The sequence below is a fragment of the Microtus pennsylvanicus genome, chromosome 1, assembly GCF_037038515.1.
Source record: "Microtus pennsylvanicus isolate mMicPen1 chromosome 1, mMicPen1.hap1, whole genome shotgun sequence".
In the NCBI taxonomy this organism is placed as follows: Eukaryota; Metazoa; Chordata; class Mammalia; order Rodentia; family Cricetidae; genus Microtus; species Microtus pennsylvanicus.
Genome location: NC_134579.1, coordinates 117,527,813 through 117,552,627, shown reverse-complemented (window position 1 = coordinate 117,552,627; position 24,815 = coordinate 117,527,813). Strand labels below are relative to the sequence as shown.

The 24,815-nt window shown below is 44.7% G+C and overlaps 2 protein-coding genes across 3 annotated transcripts; one reads left to right on the top strand and one right to left on the bottom strand.

Annotated features, from left to right (window-relative positions):
• The first annotated feature begins 747 nt into the window (after positions 1 to 747).
• Positions 748 to 15,718, top strand: Sirt4 (sirtuin 4). Its single transcript, XM_075980854.1, has 5 exons — positions 748 to 784; positions 2,360 to 2,854; positions 4,074 to 4,368; positions 5,481 to 5,691; positions 15,281 to 15,718. Exons 2-4 carry the CDS (start codon positions 2,367 to 2,369, stop codon positions 5,631 to 5,633), a joined length of 936 nt encoding a protein of 311 aa, XP_075836969.1. The 5' UTR covers positions 748 to 784; positions 2,360 to 2,366; the 3' UTR covers positions 5,634 to 5,691; positions 15,281 to 15,718.
• A 3,165-nt stretch (positions 15,719 to 18,883) lies between these two features.
• On the bottom strand, positions 18,884 to 23,681 carry LOC142840896 (phospholipase A2-like). 2 transcript variants are annotated; one of them, XM_075957549.1, is made up of 4 exons: positions 23,458 to 23,681; positions 21,817 to 22,030; positions 20,482 to 20,609; positions 18,884 to 19,087 (listed from the first exon to the last, which is right to left on the bottom strand). In XM_075957549.1, exons 1-4 carry the CDS (start codon positions 23,489 to 23,491, stop codon positions 18,969 to 18,971), a joined length of 495 nt encoding a protein of 164 aa, XP_075813664.1. In that variant the 5' UTR covers positions 23,492 to 23,681; the 3' UTR covers positions 18,884 to 18,968. The 2 variants fall into 2 exon arrangements, with proteins under 2 accessions (XP_075813664.1, XP_075813673.1); XM_075957558.1 differs by having other exon boundaries at positions 21,817 to 22,027.
• Between the last annotated feature and the right edge of the window lie 1,134 nt (positions 23,682 to 24,815).

Sequence of the window (24,815 nt, the reverse complement as noted above, 5' to 3'; positions counted from 1 at the left end):
GGTATGGTGACCCACGCCTTTAGTCCCAGCAAAAAGAGGCAGAGAGAGTCAGGCAGATCTCTGAGTTCGACGCCAGCCTGGTCTATACAGGCTAAGGGTACAAAGAGAAACCCTGTCTCAAAAAACAAAAAAATAGGGTGAATTCCTAAAGTAGGGCTGTTTAGATGCTTTTTTGCACACAGGACTTTGGAAACATTAACCATTTCTCTACCAGGCATGGTGGCACTAGCCTATAATCGGAGCACTTTTTATTTAAATATTTATTTATTTATTATGTATACAATGTTCTGTGTGTATCCCTGCAGGCCAGGAGAGGGCACCAGACCCCATTACAGATGGTTGGGAGCCACCATGTGGTTGCTAGGAATTGAACTCAGGACCTTTGGAAGAGCAGGCAATGCTCTTAACCGCTGAGCCATCTCTCCAGCCCAATCGGAGCACTTTTGAAGTGGAGACAGAAGGATAGGAATTTGGAGTCAGAGACCCTGCCTCAAAAAAACAACGTAACACAGAAAGACCAACCAATTAACCAAACACAAAACCCCCAAAAGGCACGCATAATCCCAGGTGTTAGCAGCGCACACGGAACCTTAATTGAGCTGACCAGGAAAGACAAACGGAAGTCAGGGGAGGACTGCGGTAGGACCTTGAAGTGAGAGACCCGCAGGATTGTGGGACTTGTAGTTTGCTTTCCAATTAAGTCTGCTTCACGGACTACACTTCCCAAGATGCACAGGTAGGTAGCGAGCTGGTCCTACTGTTGGGTGAAAATTGTGGAAGCTAAGTAAGTATTCCGATTCGGCATTAGGTTTCCAGCTGTGCTTTTTTTTTTTTTTTTTTTTTTTTTTTTAAACAGGGGATCCCATTTGTCTTCTTTGTTCCCGAGGGGACACGGAGGAAAACAAACCCGACTGTTTGTTTAGCTTTCACGTGTAGTTGTGGAATGTCCTGGAGAAAGCCGGGTCCTGACCTTATGTGTAGAAAGCCAAGCCTAAAATGTTTGCCTGTCGCTAGGTAATTTCTGCATTATATCACAGGATGTATCCAATGCTTGTTTTTAAAACTAGAAAACCAGACAGGCAAGTGCGCGCGCGGGCGTTGTCTTCTGTGTCCAACTAGCAGAATTTACAGAGCACATTAAACAGATATTATGAGGGAAATGAAGTAATTTAAAGTGTGCTTGTGAAGACACGAATAAAACCAAACGCCCGAAAGATCAGATCAACGTCCTGAAAACTGCCATGTTGGACTGGGTATAGCTTGGTGATAGAATGAGTGATTACATAGTGTTGCGGATACCCAACACCATGTAGAAAAACAAAACAAAAGCAAACAGCAACGAAAGAGAAAATAAAAAAAAACCTAACATACTCGAATTCAAATATCTCATGGAGAAATAAGGTAATTCTGGTTTAGCTGGGTGTGCCCGGGCTACAGGCATCCTGTCTCAAGAAAAGAAAAGAAAAAGTAATAATTCTGATTTAAACAAAGCAGGGTTAGAGAACAAATAGTCCCTTGATGGATAGTATTAACGAAAATACAGATAAGTAGACCCATATGGTGCTGCACGCCTTTAATCCCAGGACTCAGGAAGGAGAGAAGGTGGATGGATCTCTGTGAGTTCGAGGCTAGCCTGGTCTACAGAATGAGTTCCAGGACAGTCAGGGCTCCACGGAAGGAAGAAAAGTTTGTTTTTAAAATATTTAAAATTTAGCCGAGCGGTGGTGGCGCACGCCTTTAATCCCAGCACTCGGGAGGCAGAGGCAGGCGGATCTTTGTGAGTTCGAGACCAGCCTGGTCTACAAGAGCTAGTTCCAGGACAGGCTCCAAAACCACAGAGAAACCCTGTCTCGAAAAAAACTAAAAAAAAAAAATTAAAATTTGCTAAATTAAATTTTCCGTGTATTTTACCTGCACATATATTTGTGTACCAACCACCTTTGCTCCCAGTGCTTGCAGAGGCCAGAAGACGGGGTCTGATCACCTGAAACTAGAGTGAGCCCCCATGTGGGTTCCGGAATTTAACCCAGAACCTTTGGAAGAACAACCAGTGCCCTTAACCTCTGACCCATCTCTCCAACCCTGTAACTGACTTCTTATATTTAACACAACCCCCCACCATGTACTGTCTCTCGATTTCAGACTGGCCTCTAACTCTCTCGTTAGCTGAGGATAGCCCTTAACCTTCCTGCTTCCATCTCCCGAGTGCTGCAATTCTAGGCATGGACCACCATGACGAATTTTCATAGCTGATGTATACCCGCAGTGGATAGACATGCTTTTTGTTTATCCATTCCTCGCTTGGTGGTTAACTTTCTTGGTAAAACCCAGCTTCTCTCATGGATTTCTTTTTCTCTAGAAGGAGAATGAGTGGATTGACTTTCAGGTCAACAAAAGCCCATTGGACGGCGAACCTCAGCCGGCCGTGCTCTCATGGACCTACTGGGTTATTCGTGCCGCCAAGCCCTCCTTTGGACCCTGAGAAGATCAAGGAGTTACAGCGCTTCATTACCCTTTCCAAGAAACTTCTAGTGATTACTGGCGCAGGAATCTCCACGGAGTCTGGGATCCCAGACTACAGGTCGGAAAAGGTGGGTCTTTACGCCCGCACGGACCGGAGACCCATCCAGCATATCGATTTCATACGCAGCGCTCCAGTTCGTCAGCGGTACTGGGCCAGAAACTTTGTGGGCTGGCCTCAGTTCTCCTCTCACCAACCCAACCCAGCACATTGGGCCTTGAGCAACTGGGAGAAATTGGGGAAGCTGCACTGGTTGGTGACTCAGAATGTGGATGCTCTGCACTCCAAGGCGGGGAACCAGCGGCTGACAGAGCTCCATGGATGCATGCACAGGTGCCGGAGTCTGCGGGGTTTGCCCATAAAAGGATGTGTGGTTCCCCAGGCGAAGGGCGGTTGGCTGCCTTAGATCCGCAGCCAAGGCTTCCTGGGCAAGTCGTTGGCTTTGGAGATAGCCGAGAGAACTGAGAGGGGAAATAGGGACAGAAACTGAGAAGGGAGCAGGCTGGCTTGTGTGGTGCGCTGCTCGCATGTGCAAAGCTCTGGGTTCAGTTTCCCAGCACCAGGAAAAATGTGAGTGGGGCTGCACCCCTCGGGGACCCCCAGTCTAGACTGTAGCGTGAGTGGGGCTGCATCCCGGGGGACCCCCGGTCTAGACTGTAGCGTGAGGTGGGCTGCACCCCTCGGGGACCCCCAGTCTAGACTGTAGTTCAGAGTTATCGCAACTGTACAGAAAGAGCCACTATGGGGGTGGTGAGTAGTATTGCTAACCCTGAGTTTGGGTTGAAAAAAAGAGAATTATTTCACCAAAAGTGAAGAAAACTAGGGTGTTAATAAACCATCTCCAAACTCACCACGGTCCAGCATCACTGTTGGGGAATTAACTCCCTAACATGCTCACTTCTTGTTTCTTCCTATTTGTTTGTTTTATGGAGTCTCTCTGTGTAGCCTTGAGTAACCTGGAACTCACTCTGTAGACCAGGCTGGTCTCAAACTCACAGAGATCCACCTGCCTCTGCCTCCCCAGTGCTGGGATTAAAGGCATGCTCCACCACCCTTCAAAAAGTGTCCACACAGGCACTGCGGAGGGGCACAGGTTTGAGTACCAAGGTGATCGACTGTGGACAAAACGGTGGCTGGCCATACGCAAATGGAGTGATAAACATCAGTCAGGACCTTGTTCTAGCCTAGTGGTTCTCAACCTTCCTAACGCTGCGACCCTTTAATATGGTTCCTCGTGTTGTGGTGACCCCAGTCAAAGAATTATGTTTGTCGTTACTTCATAACTATAATTTTGCCACTGTTTGGAATCATAACATAAATATCTGTTATGCAGGATATCTGATATCTGACCCCTTGTGAAAAAGTCGTTCAACCCCAAAGGTTCGTGGCCCACAGGTTGAGAACCACTGTTCTAGAAGGTTGCAAAGAAGGGAAAGGAGAACACGAAAATGAAACTGGATGTCCTACTTGTGATTGTTTTTTGTGGGGGGATTGAAAATGGTTGGGGCTTTATCCCAGGAACTATACTCAGAAGGTCTCATATTGCCTTTAGAGTCCTGTGCCTGAGCTGTGGGGAACAGACTCCCCGCAGGGTACTGCAGGAACGCTTCCAAGTCCTGAACCCCAGCTGGAGCGCTGAGGCGCAGGGCGTGGCCCCCGACGGTGATGTGTTCCTCACTGAGGAGCAGGTCCGGAGCTTTCAGGTCCCGTCCTGTGATCGGTGCGGAGGTCCGCTGAAACCAGATGTCGTTTTCTTTGGGGACACAGTGAACCCAGACAAGGTTGACTTTGTGCACAGGCGCGTGAAAGAGGCTGATTCGCTACTGGTGGTCGGATCGTCCCTGCAGGTACCTGGCTCCGTAAGGGTTGCAGGGGCCCTTGCCCGTTTTATAGGGTGTGAAGCCCTAGAGGTTTGCTCTTAGTTGAGCTTCCCTTTTAGTCTTCGTGTGTGAGTGTGTGCGTGTGAGTGTGTGTGTGTGTATATATATATATATGCATGAGTGTGCACATGTGTATGCTGGCGTGTCAGTGTTGGGTGTCTGTTACTGCCTACTTTAGGGTTTTTGTTTTTGTTTTGAGACAGGGTTTCTTTTTTTTATAAAAGGTCACTTTGTGGGACATTTTGTTTTGTTTTTTCTTTGGTTTCTTTCTTTCTTTCTTTCTTTCTTTCTTTCTTTCTTTCTTTCAGATTTATTTATTATGTATACAGTATTCTGCCTAAATTCATGCTTGCAGACCAGAAGAGGGCACCATATCTCATTACAGATGGTTGTGAGCCACCATGTGGTTGCTGAGAATTGAACTCAGGACCTTTACACGAGCAGGTAGTGCTCTTAACCACTGAGCCATCTCTCTAGCCTCCAAGACAGGGTTTCAACAGCCCTGGGTGTTGGGAACTGAACCCGGGTCCTATGCAAGAGCAACAAGTGCTCTTAACCACTGAGTAATCTCTCCAATCCCTGGCATAATTTGTGAGACAGTCTCTCACTGAACTTAGAGGCCCTGGAATGACTGGACTGGCTGGTCAGTGAGCTCCTAGGAACCGTTTGGTTTCCCTCTGTGAACATTAGGTTTACACACGATTCCCACCAAACCCAGTGTTTACATGGATGCTGGGAATCTGATCTCAGGCATCAAGAACTTTCTCCAATGAACCATTTCCCGAGTACCACCACCCCTTTGTAGACTTGTAGACTGAGTGATCGATTGACTGATTGGTTGGTGGTTGATTGTCTGCAGGTCAGACGACAACTTGTGGAATTAGTTCTCCCCTACCTACCTTTCATCATGGGTTTCGTGGGTTTCGGGAATTGAACTGACACCATCTGGCATGGCTGCAGGCTCCTTTACCTGCCGAGCTTCTCTTCTCCCTTTTATCTTTTTTTGTTGTGCTTTGTTTCTGAGGTGAGGTGGTTCTTTACCTGGATCTAGAGCGAACTCTTGTCCTCCATCTGGGCAGGTGTACTCTGGTTACCGGTTCATCCTCACTGCCCGGGAGAAGAAGCTTCCTATTGCCATTCTGAACATTGGACCCACTAGGTCAGATGACTTGGCCTGCCTGAAGCTGGATTCCCGCTGCGGAGAGTTGCTGCCTTTAATAGATCCACAGTGACCGAGGTCTGGTGCTCAGAGTCTGGGAATGGAGTTTCCGTTGAGTCCTGCTGCTAAAGGTAAGACACCTTCTCAGACAGAAGGGTCTAACCTGGTGTAGTGGCTCATGTTTGTGACCCCAGCCCTTAAGAGTCTAATTAGACAGTGGTCTAGAGATCAGGGCCAGTCTCCATACATAGTGGGTTCTAGGCTAGATTAGGTCACAGGTATGAGACCCTAGCTCCAAATTCAAAAACAAAAACCAGATGACAGATTCAACTTCCTGTTAGATTAAGGACTCAGGTGGCAGACAAAAAAGACAGCTCTAGACTTAACATATGACTTTATTTATTTATTTATTATGTATCTGTGTGTATGCCTGCAGGCCAGAAGAGGGCACCAGACCTCATTACAGATGGTTGTGAGCCACCATGTTCAATTTCTGGGAATTGAACTCAGGACCTTCGGAAGAGCAGGCAATGCTCTTAACCCTTAGCAATCTCTCCAGCCCCCATATGACCATTTTTTAAAAAAAAAAAATTAAAACTAACTTTACTTTTAACAGTAGATAAGATTTTTACTGTTGTTATGTTTTTGTTTTTAACCTATTTTTAATTTTTGTGTATGATGTTTTGTTTGGGTATTTGTCTGTGCAACATATTCATGCAGTGCCCACAGAGGCCAGAAGGGGGCATTAGATTCCCTGGCCCAGGAGTTACAGGTTGTAATCTACTCCATGGATGCTGGGAACCAAGCCAGGGCCTCTTTGGGAGCAGCAAATGCTCTTGCAGGCTGAGCCATCACTCAGCCCTGTGTGTTGGCTTCTAAGGACAGAGTTTTGCTGTGTAACCCTGGCTGTTGTGACACTTGCTATGTAGCCCAGCCTGGCCTTGGATCTGTTGCAGTCCTCTTGACCCAGCTTGCCAAGGGTGCACCCAGTTTTAGGTCTAGTTTATTTGTCTTTCTTTAGAGGTTTCTGTATTTATTTATGTATATGAGCGCTGTGTCTACCTGTAGGTCTGCAGTACAGGAGAGGGCCTCAGATGCCCTTACAGACGGCTGTGAGCCACCATGTGGTGCTGGGAATTGAACTCAGGACCTCTGGAAGAGCAGCCAGTGCTCTTCATCAGTGAGTTATTTCTCCAGGCCTTGTTTGTCTTTCTTAAGAAACACAGCACAACACAACACAAGATGTCCCTGGTGTGCACTGCTTTTGCAGAGGACTAGAGCCCATTTCCCAGCTGGTGGCTCACAGCTGCCTGAACTCCAGTTCCAGGGGAGTCCAACATCCTCTTCGGAACTCTTTGATGCCATATGTATATATGTATGTGTATAGACATGTATTCTTGTCTGAGGTCATATGTATATATGTATGTATATAGACATGTATTCTTGTCTGAGAACATATGTATATATGTATGTATATAGACATGTATCTTGTCTGAGAACATATGTATATATGTATGTATATAGACATGTATTCTTGTCTGAGGACATATGTATATATGTATGTATATAGACATGTATTCTTGTCTGAGGGCATATGTATATATGTATGTATATAGACATGTATTCTTGTCTGAGGACATATGTATATATGTATGTATATAGACATGTATTCTTGTCTGAGGACATATGTATATATGTATGTATATAGACATGTATTCATGTCTGAGGTCATATGTATATATGTATGTATATAGACATGTATTCATGTCTGAGGCCATATGTATATATGTATGTATATAGACATGTATTCTTGTCTGAGGACATATGTATATATATGTATGTATATAGACATGTATTCTTGTCTGAGGACATATGTATATATGTATGTATGTAGACATGTATTCTTGTCTGAGGACATATGTATATATGTATGTATGTAGACATGTATTCTTGTCTGAGGAGATATGTATATATGTATGTATATAGACATGTATTCTTGTCTGAGGACATATGTATATATGTATGTATATAGACATATATTCATGTCTGAGGACATCCGCGCATACAGACACATGAGCGCTCACGTAATTAAAAATAAACCTCTCTTTTGAGGGTGAGTTTTGAGACAGGGTTTCTCTGTTTAACCCAAGCTGTCCTGGAACTCTCTCTGTAGACCAGGCTGGACTCAAACTTACAGAGATTGGGCTGCTCTGCTGGGAACAAAGGCGTGCACTGCCACTGCTCAGCTTAAAAAAAAATCTTGATGGTAGATTTTAGTATACATTTTCAAACTTGGTGTAGTTATTATATAATTAAAGAATTTCTATCACTTCAGGAAGAAACCTATCAATTCCCATAACTGTGACACTACTACTAACCAACCTCTGAGAATGAATAACATTTTTCTGTGTGTTTATGTCTCTATCTATACATCCATCCGTCAGTGTGTCCATCCCTCATCTATACATACATCTGTCAGTGTGTCCATCCCTCCTTCTATACATACATCTGTCAGTGTGTCCATCCCTCATCTATACATACATCTGTTAGTGTGTCCATTCCTCATCTATACATACATCTGTCAGTGTGTCCATCCCTCATCTATACATACATCTGTCAGTGTGTCCATCCCTCATCTATACATACATCTGTCAGTGTGTCCATCCCTCATCTATACATACATCTGTCAGTGTGTCCATCCCTCATCTATACATACATCTGTCAGTGTGTCCATCCCTCATCTATACATACATCTGTCAGTGTGTCCATCCCTCATCTATACATACATCTGTCAGTGTGTCCATCCCTCATCTATACATACATCTGTCAGTGTGTCCATCCCTCATCTATACATACATCTGTCAGTGTGTCCATCCCTCATCTATACATACATCTGTCAGTGTGTCCATCCCTCATCTATACATACATCTGTCAGTGTGTCCATCCCTCATCTATACATACATCTGTCAGTGTGTCCATCCCTCATCTATACATACATCTGTCAGTGTGTCCATCCCTCATCTATACATACATCTGTCAGTGTGTCCATCCCTCATCTATACATACATCTGTCAGTGTGTCCATCCCTCATCTATACATACATCTGTCAGTGTGTCCATCCCTCATCTATACATACATCTGTCAGTGTGTCCATCCCTCCATCTATACATACATCTGTCAGTGTGTCCATCCTTCATCTATACATACATCCGTCAGTGTGTCCATCCCTCATCTATACATACATCTGTCAGTGTGTCCATCCCTCCTTCTATACATACATCTGTCAGTGTGTCCATCCCTCATCTATACATACATCTGTCAGTGTGTCCATTCCTCATCTATACATACATCTGTCAGTGTGTCCATCCCTCATCTATACATACATCTGTCAGTGTGTCCATCCCTCATCTATACATACATCTGTCAGTGTGTCCATCCCTCATCTATACATACATCTGTCAGTGTGTCCATCCCTCATCTATACATACATCTGTCAGTGTGTCCATCCCTCATCTATACATACATCTGTCAGTGTGTCCATCCCTCATCTATACATACATCTGTCAGTGTGTCCATCCCTCATCTATACATACATCTGTCAGTGTGTCCATCCCTCATCTATACATACATCTGTCAGTGTGTCCATCCCTCATCTATACATACATCTGTCAGTGTGTCCATCCCTCATCTATACATACATCTGTCAGTGTGTCCATCCCTCATCTTTACATACATCTGTCAGTGTGTCCATCCCTCATCTATACATACATCTGTCAGTGTGTCCATCCCTCCATCTATACATACATCTGTCAGTGTGTCCATCCTTCATCTATACATACATCTGTCAGTGTGTCCATCCCTCATCTATACATACATCTGTCAGTGTGTCCATCCCTCATCTATACATACATCTGTCAGTGTGTCCATCCCTTCATCTATACATACATCTGTCAGTGTGTCCATCCCTCATCTATACATACATCTGTCAGTGTGTCCATCCCTCATCTATACATACATCTGTCAGTGTGTCCATCCCTCCATCTATATATACATCTGTCAGTGTGTCCATCCCTCATCTATACATACATCTGTCAGTGTGTCCATCCCTCATCTATACATACATCTGTCAGTGTGTCCATCCCTTCATCTATACATACATCTGTCAGTGTGTCCATCCCTTCATCTATACATACATCTGTCAGTGTGTCCATCCCTCATCTATACATACATCTGTCAGTGTCTCCATCCTTCCATCTATACATACATCTGTCAGTGTGTCCATCCCTCCTTCTATACATACATCTGTCAGTGTGTCCATCCCTCATCTATACATACATCTGTCAGTGTGTCCATCCCTCCTTCTATACATACATCTGTCAGTGTGTCCATCCCTCATCTATACATACATCTGTCAGTGTGTCCATCCCTCATCTATACATACATCTGTCAGTGTGTCCATCCCTTCATCTATACATACATCTGTCAGTGTGTCCATCCCTCATCTATACATACATCTGTCAGTGTCTCCATCCTTCCATCTATACATACATCTGTCAGTGTGTCCATCCCTCCTTCTATACATACATCTGTCAGTGTGTCCATCCCTCCTTCTATACATACATCTGTCAGTGTGTCCATCCTTCATCTATACATACATCTGTCAGTGTGTCCATCCCTCATCTATACATACATCTGTCAGTGTGTCCATCCTTCATCTATACATACATCTGTCAGTGTGTCCATCCTTCATCTATACATACATCTGTCAGTGTGTCCATCCCTCCATCTATACATACATCTGTCAGTGTGTCCATCCTTCATCTATACATACATCTGTCAGTGTGTCCATCCCTCATCTATACATACATCTGTCAGTGTGTCCATCCTTCATCTATACATACATCTGTCAGTGTGTCCATCCCTCATCTATACATACATCTGTCAGTGTGTCCATCCCTCCATCTATACATACATCTGTCAGTGTGTCCATCCTTCATCTATACATACATCTGTCAGTGTGTCCATCCTTCATCTATACATACATCTGTCAGTGTGTCCATCCCTTCATCTGTACATACATCTGTCAGTGTGTCCATCCCTCCTTCTATACATACATCTGTCAGTGTGTCCATCCCTCCATCTGTACATACATCTGTCAGTGTGTCCATCCTTTATCTGTACATACATCTGTCAGTGTGTCCATCCCTCCTTCTATACATACATCTGTCAGTATGTCCATCCCTCCTTCTATACATACATCTGTCAGTGTGTCCATCCCTCCATCTGTACATACATCTGTCAGTGTGTCCATCCCTCCTTCTATACATACATCTGTCAGTGTGTCCATCCCTCCATCTATACATACATCTGTCAGTGTGTCCATCCCTCATCTATACATACATCTGTCAGTGTGTCCATCCCTCCTTCTATACATACATCTGTCAGTGTGTCCATCCCTCCATCTATACATACATCTGTCAGTGTGTCCATCCCTCATCTATACATACATCTGTCAGTGTGTCCATCCTTCATCTGTACATACATCTGTCAGTGTGTCCATCCCTCCTTCTATACATACATCTGTCAGTGTGTCCATCCTTCATCTATACATACATCTGTCAGTGTGTCCATTCCTCATCTATACATACATCTGTCAGTGTGTCCATCCCTCATCTATACATACATCTGTCAGTGTGTCCATCCTCCATCTATACATACATCTGTCAGTGTGTCCATCCTTCATCTATACATACATCTGTCAGTGTGTCCATCCTTCATCTATACATACATCTGTCAGTGTGTCCATCCCTCCTTCTATACATACATCTGTCAGTGTGTCCATCCTTCATCTGTACATACATCTGTCAGTGTGTCCATCCCTCCTTCTATACATACATCTGTCAGTGTGTCCATCCTTCATCTATACATACATCTGTCAGTGTGTCCATTCCTCATCTATACATACATCTGTCAGTGTGTCCATCCCTCATCTATACATACATCTGTCAGTGTGTCCATCCTCCATCTATACATACATCTGTCAGTGTGTCCATCCTTCATCTATACATACATCTGTCAGTGTGTCCATCCTTCATCTATACATACATCTGTCAGTGTGTCCATTCCTCATCTATACATACATCTGTCAGTGTGTCCATCCCTCATCTATACATACATCTGTCAGTGTGTCCATCCTTCATCTGTACATACATCTGTCAGTGTGTCCATACCTCATCTATACATACATCTGTCAGTGTGTCCATCCCTCATCTATACATACATCTGTCAGTGTGTCCATCCTTCATCTATACATACATCTGTCAGTGTGTCCATCCTTCATCTATACATACATCTGTCAGTGTGTCCATCCTTCATCTATACATACATCTGTCAGTGTGTCCATCCCTCATCTATACATACATCTGTCAGTGTGTCCATCCTTCATCTATACATACATCTGTCAGTGTGTCCATCCCTCATCTATACATACATCTGTCAGTGTGTCCATCCCTCCTTCTATACATACATCTGTCAGTGTGTCCATCCCTCATCTATACATACATCTGTCAGTGTGTCCATCCTTCATCTATACATACATCTGTCAGTGTGTCCATCCCTCATCTATACATACATCTGTCAGTGTGTCCATCCTTCATCTATACATACATCTGTCAGTGTGTCCATCCCTCATCTATACATACATCTGTCAGTGTGTCCATCCCTCCTTCTATACATACATCTGTCAGTGTGTCCATCCCTCATCTATACATACATCTGTCAGTGTGTCCATCCTTCATCTATACATACATCTGTCAGTGTGTCCATCCTTCATCTGTACATACATCTGTCAGTGTGTCCATCCTTCATCTATACATACATCTGTCAGTGTGTCCATCCTTCATCTATACATACATCTGTCAGTGTGTCCATCCCTCATCTATACATACATCTGTCATTGTGTCCATCCCTCCTTCTATACATACATCTGTCAGTGTGTCCATCCCTCATCTATACATACATCTGTCAGTGTGTCCATCCCTCATCTATACATACATCTGTCATTGTGTCCATCCCTCCTTCTATACATACATCTGTCAGTGTGTCCATCCTTCATCTATACATACATCTGTCAGTGTGTCCATCCTTCATCTATACATACATCTGTCAGTGTGTCCATCTTTTATCTGTACATACATCTGTCAGTGTGTCCATCCCTCCTTCTATACATACATCTGTCAATGTGTCCATCCCTCATCTATACATACATCTGTCAGTGTGTCCATCCCTTCATCTGTACATACATCTGTCAGTGTGTCCATACCTCATCTATACATACATCTGTCAGTGTGTCCATCCCTTCATCTATACATACATCTGTCAGTGTGTCCATCCCTTCATCTGTACATACATCTGTCAGTGTGTCCATCCCTCATCTATACATACATCTGTCAGTGTGTCCATCCCTTCTTCTGTACATACATCTGTCAGTGTGTCCATCCTTCATCTGTACATACATCTGTCAGTGTATCCATACCTCATCTATACATACATCTGTCAGTGTGTCCATCCCTTCTTCTGTACATACATCTGTCAGTGTGTCCATCCTTCATCTGTACATACATCTGTCAGTGTATCCATACCTCATCTATACATACATCTGTCAGTGTGTCCATACCTCATCTATACATACATCTGTCAGTGTGTCCATCCTTCATCTATACATACATCTGTCAGTGTGTCCATCTTTTATCTGTACATACATCTGTCAGTGTGTCCATCCTTCCATCTATACATACATCTGTCAGTGTGTCCATCTTTTATCTGTACATACATCTGTCAGTGTGTCCATCCTTCCATCTATACATACATCTGTCAGTGTGTCCATCCCTCATCTATACATACATCTGTCAGTGTGTCCATCCCTTCTTCTGTACATACATCTGTCAGTGTATCCATACCTCATCTATACATACATCTGTCAGTGTGTCCATCCCTCATCTATACATACATCTGTCAGTGTGTCCATCCCTTCATCTGTACATACATCTGTCAGTGTGTCCATACCTCATCTATACATACATCTGTCAGTGTGTCCATCCTTCATCTATACATACATCTGTCAGTGTGTCCATCTTTTATCTGTACATACATCTGTCAGTGTGTCCATCCTTCCATCTATACATACATCTGTCAGTGTGTCCATCCCTCATCTATACATACATCTGTCAGTGTGTCCATCCCTCCATCTATACATACATCTGTCAGTGTGTCCATCCTTCATCTGTACATACATCTGTCAGTGTGTCCATCCCTCCTTCTATACATACATCTGTCAGTGTGTCCATCCCTTCATCTATACATACATCTGTCAGTGTGTCCATCCTTCATCTGTACATACATCTGTCAGTGTGTCCATCCCTCCTTCTATACATACATCTGTCAGTGTGTCCATCCTTCATCTATACATACATCTGTCAGTGTGTCCATCCCTTCATCTATACATACATCTGTCAGGGTGTCCATCCCTCCTTCTATACATACATCTGTCAGTGTGTCCATCCCTCATCTATACATACATCTGTCAGGGTGTCCATCCTTCATCTGTACATACATCTGTCAGTGTGTCCATCCCTCCTTCTATACATACATCTGTCAGGGTGTCCATCCCTCCTTCTATACATACATCTGTCAGTGTGTCCATCCCTTCATCTATACAGACATCTGTCAGGGTGTCCATCCTTCATCTGTACATACATTCATGCATTCATGGACTTTTCAACGACTGTGTAGATTTTTAATTTTTTTTTTTGGTGACAGGGACTTGATATGTAGTCCAAACTAGCTTCAAACTTGAAGTCTCCCTGCCTAAGCCATCTTTGTACTCACATTTCAGGTTTGTACTTCCACACCCTGCCAGCATATAGTTTTCTCTACTTACCATAATATATTAAGACTCATTTCTGTACTTTATTTCTTCTTTTTTTCTGAAAAAAGAGTTTCTTTGTGTAGCACTGTAGACCAAGCTGGCCTTGAACTCACAGAGATTCACTTCTCTCTACATCTGGAGGGCTGGGATTAAATGTGTGCATCACCACTGTTTGTAAATGCTGGACATTTTTACAGTTTTATTTTGTATGTGTGTGCATGTGTGTGGATGCACAGATAACATGGCACACGTGTCCAGGTCAGGGAACAATGTATAGGAGTTAGTCCTTGCCTTCTACCTTGTGGGTTCTGGGGATTGAGCTCATGCCCTCTGGGCTGGTAGAAAGCTCCTTTCCCCACTTTCCCCACAGAGCCTTCTCACAGGCCTTGGGTTTGGTTTTTGGTTGTTTTTGGGAGTCCTTTTTGTTTTTTTTTTGTTCTTCAAGTCAGGGTTTCTCTGTAGCTATGGATCCTGTCCTGGAACTAGCTTTTGTAGACCAGGCTGGCCTCTAACTCACAGAGATTCACCTGCCTCTGCCTCCCGAGTGCTGGGATTAAAGGCGTGCGCCACCACCACCCGGCGGTTTTCAGAGTCTTTCTGTGTAGTCCTGGCTGGCCTGTGTAGACCAGGCTGCCTCTGAACCACCTGCCTCTGCCCTCAAAGTGCTGGGATTAAATGTGTGTGACACCATGCCTGATCCATCCTTTTTTTTCTTGTTGTTTTGTTTGGGTAAGTTGATGTTTGCAACCATTTCATCCTCTCCGTTAATATTATACTGTTTGATTTCTTTTTAGATCCCGAAAGTTTCTTCCTTTGCCTTCAAACTAATGGCAGCTGACTGCGCCCTATAGAGGGCACAAAGCAATGTCTACAGGCCAGTCCACCAGTGCACACCCCTGTTTACAGACAGCTGTCAGAGTCCTCGTGCAGATGAGAGCTGCCCTCCTAAGAAGGACTTTTTCAAGAAGCAGCTGTTCTTGACAGCACAGCTGTGCCACCTTCCTTTTCATCCCACTGGGAAGAAGGAACACCTGGGAAGTCCATGAGCCAGCGTGGTCTGTGGAGGCCACCATTGAGACCTCACTAATTCAGGGAAGAACCAGAGGGCATCTATAATTGACTTCTAATTCCATATGGTTCTGTCTGACTGAAGCACCTTGATATTTTAACAGCATGACCAACAGCATAATGAAATTTTATTAACCAAACAATAAATTATTTTAAATAGCGTACCAAGTTGTATGGACTGTACATTTGTGTATACAAGAAAGTAGGTGTTTAGGCTAGTGTGCCCTAAGGATTTCTACTTGATGTTCGCTCTCAGAAGGGGACGCCTGCCTTGAACCTGGTGTGTAAAGAGAAAATAGTTCTTTCTCTGTGGGTTCTTCAGCTGTGTGATCACTGCGCTCGATGGAAAGAATCAGTGTGCCCTGAAACATGAGGCAGATGAAGACTCACGCTCTACCTTGGAAAGCCCCATGTCTGAGTTGGGCACAGGCATCTCATGCTTCCCTGTCCTGACCTCGGGAGCAATCTTAGCTCACAGGGTAATCTGTGGTCTTGGGCTGTGTAGAGCTGTGGGGCTTCCCAGTCATTCATTCAGAAGACACACAGGGTTGTAAATCTCATTCCAGGGTTTTATTTATTAAAGACTTATTTTATTATTTTCAATTTGTTCATGTGTATGTTTGAGTGTGTATGTGCAGCTGCTCAGAGTCATGGAATCCTTGGAGCTGGAGCCACAGTTCATCATGAGCGGGTTTATGAAAGTGCTGGGAACTGAACTCTGAACAGGTAGCTAGGGCTCTATATACCTGTTAAGCCATGTCTCTAGCCTTCCTACTCACCCCTCACTTTTTTCTTTTAAGTCAAGGGCTCACCTGTAGGCATACATGTTTTCTTTGTATTCTATACTGAGGTGAAATTCTAAAAATAAATACATAAACAAACAAATCTCCCCCAAGAAGAACTTGGTATTTCCCAAAGCCCTGGAACTCACTCTGAAGATCAGGCTTACCATAACTTACAGAAATCCACCTGCCTCTGCCTCCTGAGTGCTGGGATTAAAGGTGTGTGTTAGCACACCCGTCCTAGAAAGTTTTCTTTCTCATTTACACTTACTACAAACGGAGTTGAGCATGGAACTGAAACTCGGAAAATAGACAGAAGTGGGTTTCAGTCTGTTTTTCTATTTACTAACTAGATGAACCTAAGTTATTTTGTGTGATTTCCAGGCATATTTTGAATACATAAGGATTGGCTAGGGATGCAGCACAGTTGGTAGAATGGTTGCCTGGCAACACAACGCCCTAGGTTAGATCCCTAGCACATAAACCTGGCATGGTGGTGCACACCTGCAATCCCAGCTCTCAGGCTGAGGACAGGAGCATTAGCAGCTTGAGGTCATCCTTGCCTACGTAGTGCGTTGGAGGCTAGCCTGGGATAGCACACTAGACCCTCAAAAAATAAAACTTAGAATAATAGTTACTTCCGTGGGTTTTGAAGAACAAGTCACATGGCCGAGCATCTGGCCCACAGTAAGCAAGTCCCCCCCCCCCCCCAGTGGCTAGTGTATAGGATGGAGGAGGAGATGGCTTCAATTCTGTTAACTTCTGTCCTATCGAGTACACCTAGATTTCTGGATGATCTTCCCCAGGGCCTCAGTTTTATTTTCCTTTATAGATTATTTATTTATTTATTATGCATACAATATTCTGTCCATGTGTATGTCTGCAGGCCAGAAGAGGGCACCAGACCTCATTACAGATGGTTGTGAGCCACCATGTGGTTGCTGGGAATTGAACTCAGGACCTTTGGAAGAGCAGGCAATGCTCTTAACCACTGAGCCATCTCTCCAGCCCCTCCTTTATAGATTTTTAAAAAATGTATTTTCTGTGTGTGGGTGTGTTGTCTGCACGTACATCTGCACACCAAAAGAGAGCATCATATCCCATTCTAGATGACGTGTAGTGCTGGGAATTGAACTTAGGTCACTGCGTCTGTGCAGGCAGCTCAAGCTGCACCTGCTGCTCCCCAGACCTGTCTTGGGCAGGGCAAGGCCTGAACTTTGGGTGGGACAGGAGCGGGGATGGCTTTGGGGGTAGAAAGGCAGAGGACTGGGCAGCTGTCCATTAAATGAAAAGAGAGACCGAGAACCATGTAGCCTACACCACCAATAGGACATTTTATTCTTAATTCCGGTTGACCAGGGAACCAGGGATTAGCCTGTCTATACCTGTGGGGTCCTGATAGAGAAATGGACAGGAGAAGACGTGCTATGTTTTCTTTGTTGCACAAAGGCTGCCGTGTACTTTAGGGGGACATTTACCCTGTGGTGTGTGTTTAGGCACAGTGAAGACTGGAAGTCCACCAGGATGTCATCCTGCCTTCAGGCCGTTTACAGTCAGTCCAGTTTGCTTTCCTATATCTCACTTCCTAGAATGAGCACACAGCAGATGCTCTTTGAGTCCCACATTTTAGGGCCAAGGTGTGGCCTTTAGTGCCCATGTGACACTGCTTCTTCCTCTCTCCCCTCCCTTCTCTCTGCTTCTCTTTCTTTCCCTCCCAACACCTCCCCTCCCCTCCTCTCCTGTACCTTTTCCTGCCTCGTCTCTCCCCTCTCTTTTCCCTTTTCTGTGTCTTCACCCCTACCCCATTTGTATCTCATGCTGGATACTTCTTCTCCTCCTCTTCTTTTTCTTCCTCCTCTCCTCCTTCTTTTGCTTCAGACAGGGTTTCTTTTTGTAATGTTCCTTGCTGTCCTGTAAATTGATTTTTAATCCTTGGTTGTCCTTGAACTCAAGAGATCTGCCTGTCTCTGCCTCTGCCTCTCTACCTCAGAGTGCTGGGATAAGAGGCATGGCTGGGCTAATCACCCACTGTTGACAGAGGTTTCTGTCCCATCCTGTCCTGTAGTCGTTCAGTCCCAAAGAAACACACAGAGGCCTACATTAATTATAAACTGGTTGACCTATTAGCCCAGGCTTTCTTATTAATGAATTCTTACATCTTACATTAACCCATAATTGTTGTCTGTGTTAGCCACATTGCGTGGTACCTTTATCAGTGAGGCATTCTCATTTTGCCTTCTTTTGATTTGTCTGTGACAACTGCAGACTGAGCTTTTCCTCTTTCCAGAATCCTCCTATTCTGGTTGCCCTGCCTATACTTCCTGCCTGGCTACTGGCCAGTCAGCGTTTTATTAAACCAATTCAAGTGACAAATCTTTACACAGTACAAGACCATTGTCCCACAGCAACCCACTCTTCAAGGTGCTCTGCTAATGACAATGTCTTTCCTGTTAACCTTCAGTTTCCAGGGCTAGCAAAGGATGTTCTCTGAGGATCTATTTATGTTTGGTAGACAGAGAAAACCATCACCAATGCTTAGCTCTTTCTATAGGTGCTTTATTGGAAGGCACAGTGTGTAGTGAACACAACCTGTCAGGCAGCGGAGGTGTAGGCAGTAAATGAGGCGATAAGTCTAACAGAAGGTGTTGAAGCCAACTTCTTCAAACATCGTGTTGGAAAATGCCCATAAGAAGCAGCTGGCAGCGTTGCGGTCACAGTTGCAGATGGCATCCTGACAGGCGTTGTTTTCATCTGCAGAGAATCAAGAAAGGGAGTTGAGTTGAGCTATGACCCTGCTCGCTGCCATTTGTAGGCAAAAGGAGCTGGTGGCCCTCCCATAGGTGTAGACTTAGGCTTGAGAGACAAAGCAAACTAAATATATTGGTTTGGCCAAATTGTTGAAACACATTTATAATAATAAAAAAAAAATCATCCCAGCACTTGGGAGGCAGAGTTAGGTGGATTTCAGTGAATTCAAGGTCAACCAGGTTCAAAGATAGAATCTCAGTAAGCCAGGACTGTTACACAGAGAAAGCCTGTCTTGAAAAAACAAAAAAATATTTGTTGTGGAGCTGGGGAGATGGCACCGTTGGCAAAGCAGTTGCCATACAAGCATGAGGGCCTGACCTAGGATGCCCAGCACACATGCAAGATTCAAGGTGTGGTTGGGGCATCTGGAACTCTATTGGGAAGTGGGGAGCATGGATCCTCAAAACTTGTTTGACAGTCAGCTTAGCTAAAGGTGAGCGTTCTGTTCAGTGAGAGCCCCAGCCTCTAAAGACATGGTAGAGAGTGACTGAAGAAGACAGGGGATGCCAACTCATTCCTATACAGGAAAATAAATAATCACAGATATTTAATCCTAAAAACAGGAGAACGACAAATATGAACACCCACTTCTGAAATTACACAATTTAAGACAATCCTCCTGCCTCCATATCCCAAGTGCTGGGATTGCTGATGTGAACCACCACACTCAATGTATGGGTTCTGGGGATGGATCCAGGGCTCTGTGCATGCTAGGCAAGCACTCCAGCAGCTGAGCTGCATTCCCAGCCCTCTGAACCTCTCCTGTAAATGGGAATGAAAAATCTTGCCCAGCGTAGGCGTTTAGTCCAGTGTTTGTCTTGTAGCTCATGATGTAGCTTTCAGTTGTTTAGTAAATATGGAATCAGTATAACCCAGCAGCTAAATGGAGAGACTCTGGGCAGGCAAGATGGCTCCGGGGAGAAAGGTACTCGCTGCCAAGTCTGAACACAAGTTCCGGCTCCAGGACTCACGTGGCAGAAGGAGAACAGACTCCTGCTTTTGTCCTCAACCTCCACACCTGTGTTTGGCACAGGCATGCCTCCCAATATATAAAATCTTTAAATGTTCTTTAAAAAACATTGGAATGATGTAGACCTGTTTTCCAGAACTAAAAACCATTACTTCTAAACTTGGTGCCCTTGGGCAAGTGGCCAAGTCTTCCTCATCTTCCTCATCAATATCCTCATCTAAATTTAAGTATCTACCTAATAAAGCTGTGGCGATTCAAATGAGATGAAAGTAATGATCACTAAATGTTGACTGTCCTTGTTACTTCCCTGCCCCTTCAAAACATGCCCAGGGCCAAGGAGAATCCAGAGTTCCCGGAGGTACCCTACCCCTGCAGATGAGCTTCCTCCCAGAGCAGAAGTAATAATAGGGAATGTCATAGCGGTTGTCTTCATAAATTTTGCAGTCTCCAAGCTTCTTCGCCTCTTCATAGCACCTGTCATGATTCTCGCAGCACCTGGGGAGAGGAAGGAACAGCCGAGGCTGAGTGAGGACCCACAGGAAGTCAGTTCTCACTTGCAGTCTCTCAAACATGTCAGGATAATTTAAACAACACAATGATCCAGAAGAAATGGTCCCGAGGCTTGATAATCTCTGATTTCCATTAGCACATATTTATTGAAAGCAACTTGTGTGTGGTTTCTGTCTTTCATCCCAGTACTTGGAGACAGTGGCAGTTGGTTCTCTGAGTTCGAGAAAAGTCAAGGATACAAGAGTAGATGCTGTCTCAAAAAATGATTTTTTTAAAGATTTATTTATTTATTAAGCATACAATGTACTGCTGGTAAGGAAGGCACCAGGTCTCATTACAGATGGTTGTGCTGGTCGATGGTGGCGCACGCCTTTAATCCCAGCACTTGGGAGGCAGAGGCAGGCAGATCTCTGTGAGTTCGAGACCAGCTTGGTCTACAGAGCTAGTTCCAGGACAGGCTCCAAAGCCACAGAGAAACCCTGTCTCAAAACAACAACAACTACAAAAAAAAAAAAAAAAACAAAAAAAACCCCCACAAAAAACAAAAAACCACAACGACAAAAAAAACCAGCCACCATGTGGTTGCTGGGAATTGAACTCGGGACCTCTGGAAGAGCTGCCAGTGCTCTTACCCTCTGAGCCATCTCTCCAGCCCCCTCAAAAAATGATTTTTAAACAAAGCTGCAGGAATATAGTGAAATTATAAATTCTCAAGATTCGATGACCTTTTAAAGCCGAGGCTGGCACTTTGATGGTGGCTGTGATGGCCGTGCCCTGGTCTGGGGCCTGAGGACAGCGTTGCCCACTCTTTACATCTCACAATTCTGCTTTCAGGGACCACGAGACACAGGGCCCTTCTGGACCGATTTCTTTATATGACAAGACACTTCTTGACTATACATGCTGAGTGATACAGGTGATACAGGCCTTTAATCTGAGCATTCATGAGGCAGAGGCAGGGAGATCTCTGAGTTCAAAGCCAGATTGGTCTCTAGAGAGTTTCAGGACACCTGGGGCTACACAGAAAACCGCTGTTGGGAAAGAAACAACAATACATAATAAATAAACCAAACAAAACACGATGTTTGGTGAATATGCCTGTCTTCTTGTTCATACCTCATGAGAGGCTGTGTTTGTGTCCTTTCCCCATCCCAGTGCAGATGATCCAGTCCCCACCAGGTGGATCACTCACCTGACTATATCATCCTCATGGGGGTTGATTCTTAGGAGTATGGGACATAAGCAGCCAAATGCTCTGTACACTGACAAGGGATAAATGGTCCTCGATAAGAAATTTCTCTTGGGTTCACGCTCCAGTGTCTCTAAATCACTCTTGGAATTACATTCAAAGGCATTTCCAAACCTCTTCACAGCCCGACGGCTGATGCTGTGTGCAGTAGCCCCTGCTGCAAGAAACGCACAGCACATTCCAATAAACCCCACTTGGCTCTACCCGGGATCTGATGCCTGCCTGCCAGCTTCCTCCTTGACTCCTCCCAGCTGCTGTGTCAGGAGAGCAGTGAATAGAGGTGTGTGTGTGGCGTGTGTTTGTGTGCACGTGTGTGTGCTGGCCTGCACACGGTGGCAAGCACACACTTGGGAGCACTCATCAATGTGACACTACTTATTTGTGGGTGTCATCTTATTTGTGGGTGTCATCTGCTCAGGGGGAACCTGAGAAAGCTGGGTGCTGGTCACATCCTGGGGTAACTGGTCTCTTTGCTCCTGTCTGGTGTTTGTGGTATGGAAATGTCTGGTGTCTCTTACACCTGTTTAAGGTATTGGCAGAACAGAGGACAAAGTTAAGTTTAGGTTTGGGAGCTTGTAAAACCCTGAGGTGTCCTCCCGGATAGGTTCTGCTCAGAGTGCACAGGTCACTGGTGCAAGTTCTGGTCCCGCCATCTTGTATATCTGCTTGGCATAGGCACTGAGATAGAGTCTTGTCCAGGCATTTTTGAGCACATGCTCAACTTGCTGGGCCTGAGCCACCTTGGTGTCATGCCTGATCCACCTTCTGGTCGGTCACATATCACCACTACATCTGTATATCTTCCCCTGACCCAGCCATCAGAGCATTGGGTCTACCAGCTGGTCAGACATCATCACTAAGTTGACACAACCCAAGTCTCTAACAATAAGTCACTTGGTATCTTTTAAATGATAAAAAAGAAAAATAAAATGTAAAAAAGAATAAAGGGATAGGACAATATTAAAACCTGTCCTAGGTCTATGATCAGAAATATTATAATTCAGGGAATTAGGATCCTGCTCACTGCTTCTATGCATGGGATGTTAGAAAAACTGACTGATAAACAACTTGGCTGGGAGGGATAATGTGGGTCATAATTATTATTAGTCTAGCAATTTAAATTTTATCCTTAAAACATTTTGATAACTGTACCAAATATCACAGACTCTGAGTCAGGTCATTGGCTCAATCCTGGTCTGCTAGTGTCCCAGTATTGGATTGGCTCCCAGGACTGGATTTGCTCCTGGCTTCTGCTCCGGAAATATTTTTTTTTAAAGTATGAGAAAAATCAAAATGCCAGGGCATCTTAGGGCCAGGGAAATGGGTGTCAGGGCAATATGGCAGAGGCAGAAGAGCTTTCTTGGTTGGGGGGTTGGTGAATGTAGTGGATTTTTCTAAGCAGTCATTGGAGTTCATTCCTAGAGACTGAAGGTGCCAGCTGTTGTCAACATTGTGGTGAGGGGGGAACCCAGCCCACAGGCTATTAGACACCAATGCAACCCCAAACCAGAATTTCAGGCCAGCAGGGGGATGTGCATTAAAGACAAGGCAGATGGGGGCACTCAGAGGGGACAGGGGTCCTACCTGTGAGCAGAGTGACCAGCAGAAGGAGTTTCATCTCGAGTGAGAGGAGGACTCAAGTGACTTCTCTCTTTACAGTCCTGTAGCTGTGCTCTGACAGGGTCCAGTCAGCACGCGGGGCCTGTGACTACCATGTGTGTAGCACAGAAGTAGAATATATCCACCCTCACAGACAGTCCTGACCGTCAGAGCTGCAGTAGATGGTGGCAGAGCCTGAATCAGTGCTGTCGCAGAGGCACAGATAAAGGGCTGGCTCAACACCCCACACCAGCCTCAGTGCAGTGACTGACAAAGTGCCAAGTCCCTGCTTTGAGGTCATAAGGAGATATAGACATTGCTCCTGGGGTTGGGTCTGAAGGATGCTGATAGTGACTTGTGGACCCAGGCAGGAGTAGCTGGACCCAACAATCCTCCATGTTAACTGGATAAACTAAGCGATAAGTCTATTCCAAAACATGCCAGAGTCTTTCAGGTAGATCCATTTATGAATTAATTAAGTAATGTGTGTGAAGGGGGTGAGAAAGAGACAGACAGACAGACAGAGAGACACACACAGACAGAGAGACAGGAGCACTTGTGTGCACACTGGAAGTCAGAGGACAGCACTCGGGAGTCAGTTCTCTCCTTCTAACATTAAGTGGGTTCCAGGAATTGAACTCAGGGCTACAGCCTTGTGTCATAGGCTGAAAATTCCATTTAAAAACTGGGAAGGTAGGGGCTGGAGAGATGGCTCAGTGGCTAAGAGCACTGCCTGCTCTTTCAAAGGTCCTGAATTCAATTCCCAGCAACTATATGGTGGCTCACAACCATCTGTAATGGGGTATGGTCCCCTCTTCTGGCCTTCAGACATACACACAGACAGAATATTGTATACATAATAAATAAATAAATAAATAAATAAATAAATAAAACTGGGAAGGTAGTCTGATGGTAGTCATGGTTCACACCTTTAATGTCAACACTCAGAAGGCAGAGGCAGGTGTATATCTGAATTTGAGGCTAGTCTGGTCCACAAAGTGAGTTCCAGGACAGCCAAAGATACATGAAGAAACCTTGTATCTAAAAACCAATCCCCAAAAGTAAAAAAGAAAGGAAGTCCCAACAGATGAGCCCACAGGCCAATCTGATGCAGGCGGTCCTTCAGCTGAGGCACTCCCTACTCAGTGTGAGAAGCTGACACTCAGCTATGACAGGGACTGGAGAGAACGTAGCACTTAAAAGTACTGTCTGCTCGTGCTGAGGACTGGAGTTCAATTCTCAGCAACCACATGGTGGATGATGAACAATGTCTGTAGCCCCAATGTTCTCTGCTCTTGGGTGTGGCCTTATCTCCTGTACCCTCTAACTTAGCACCCCACCAC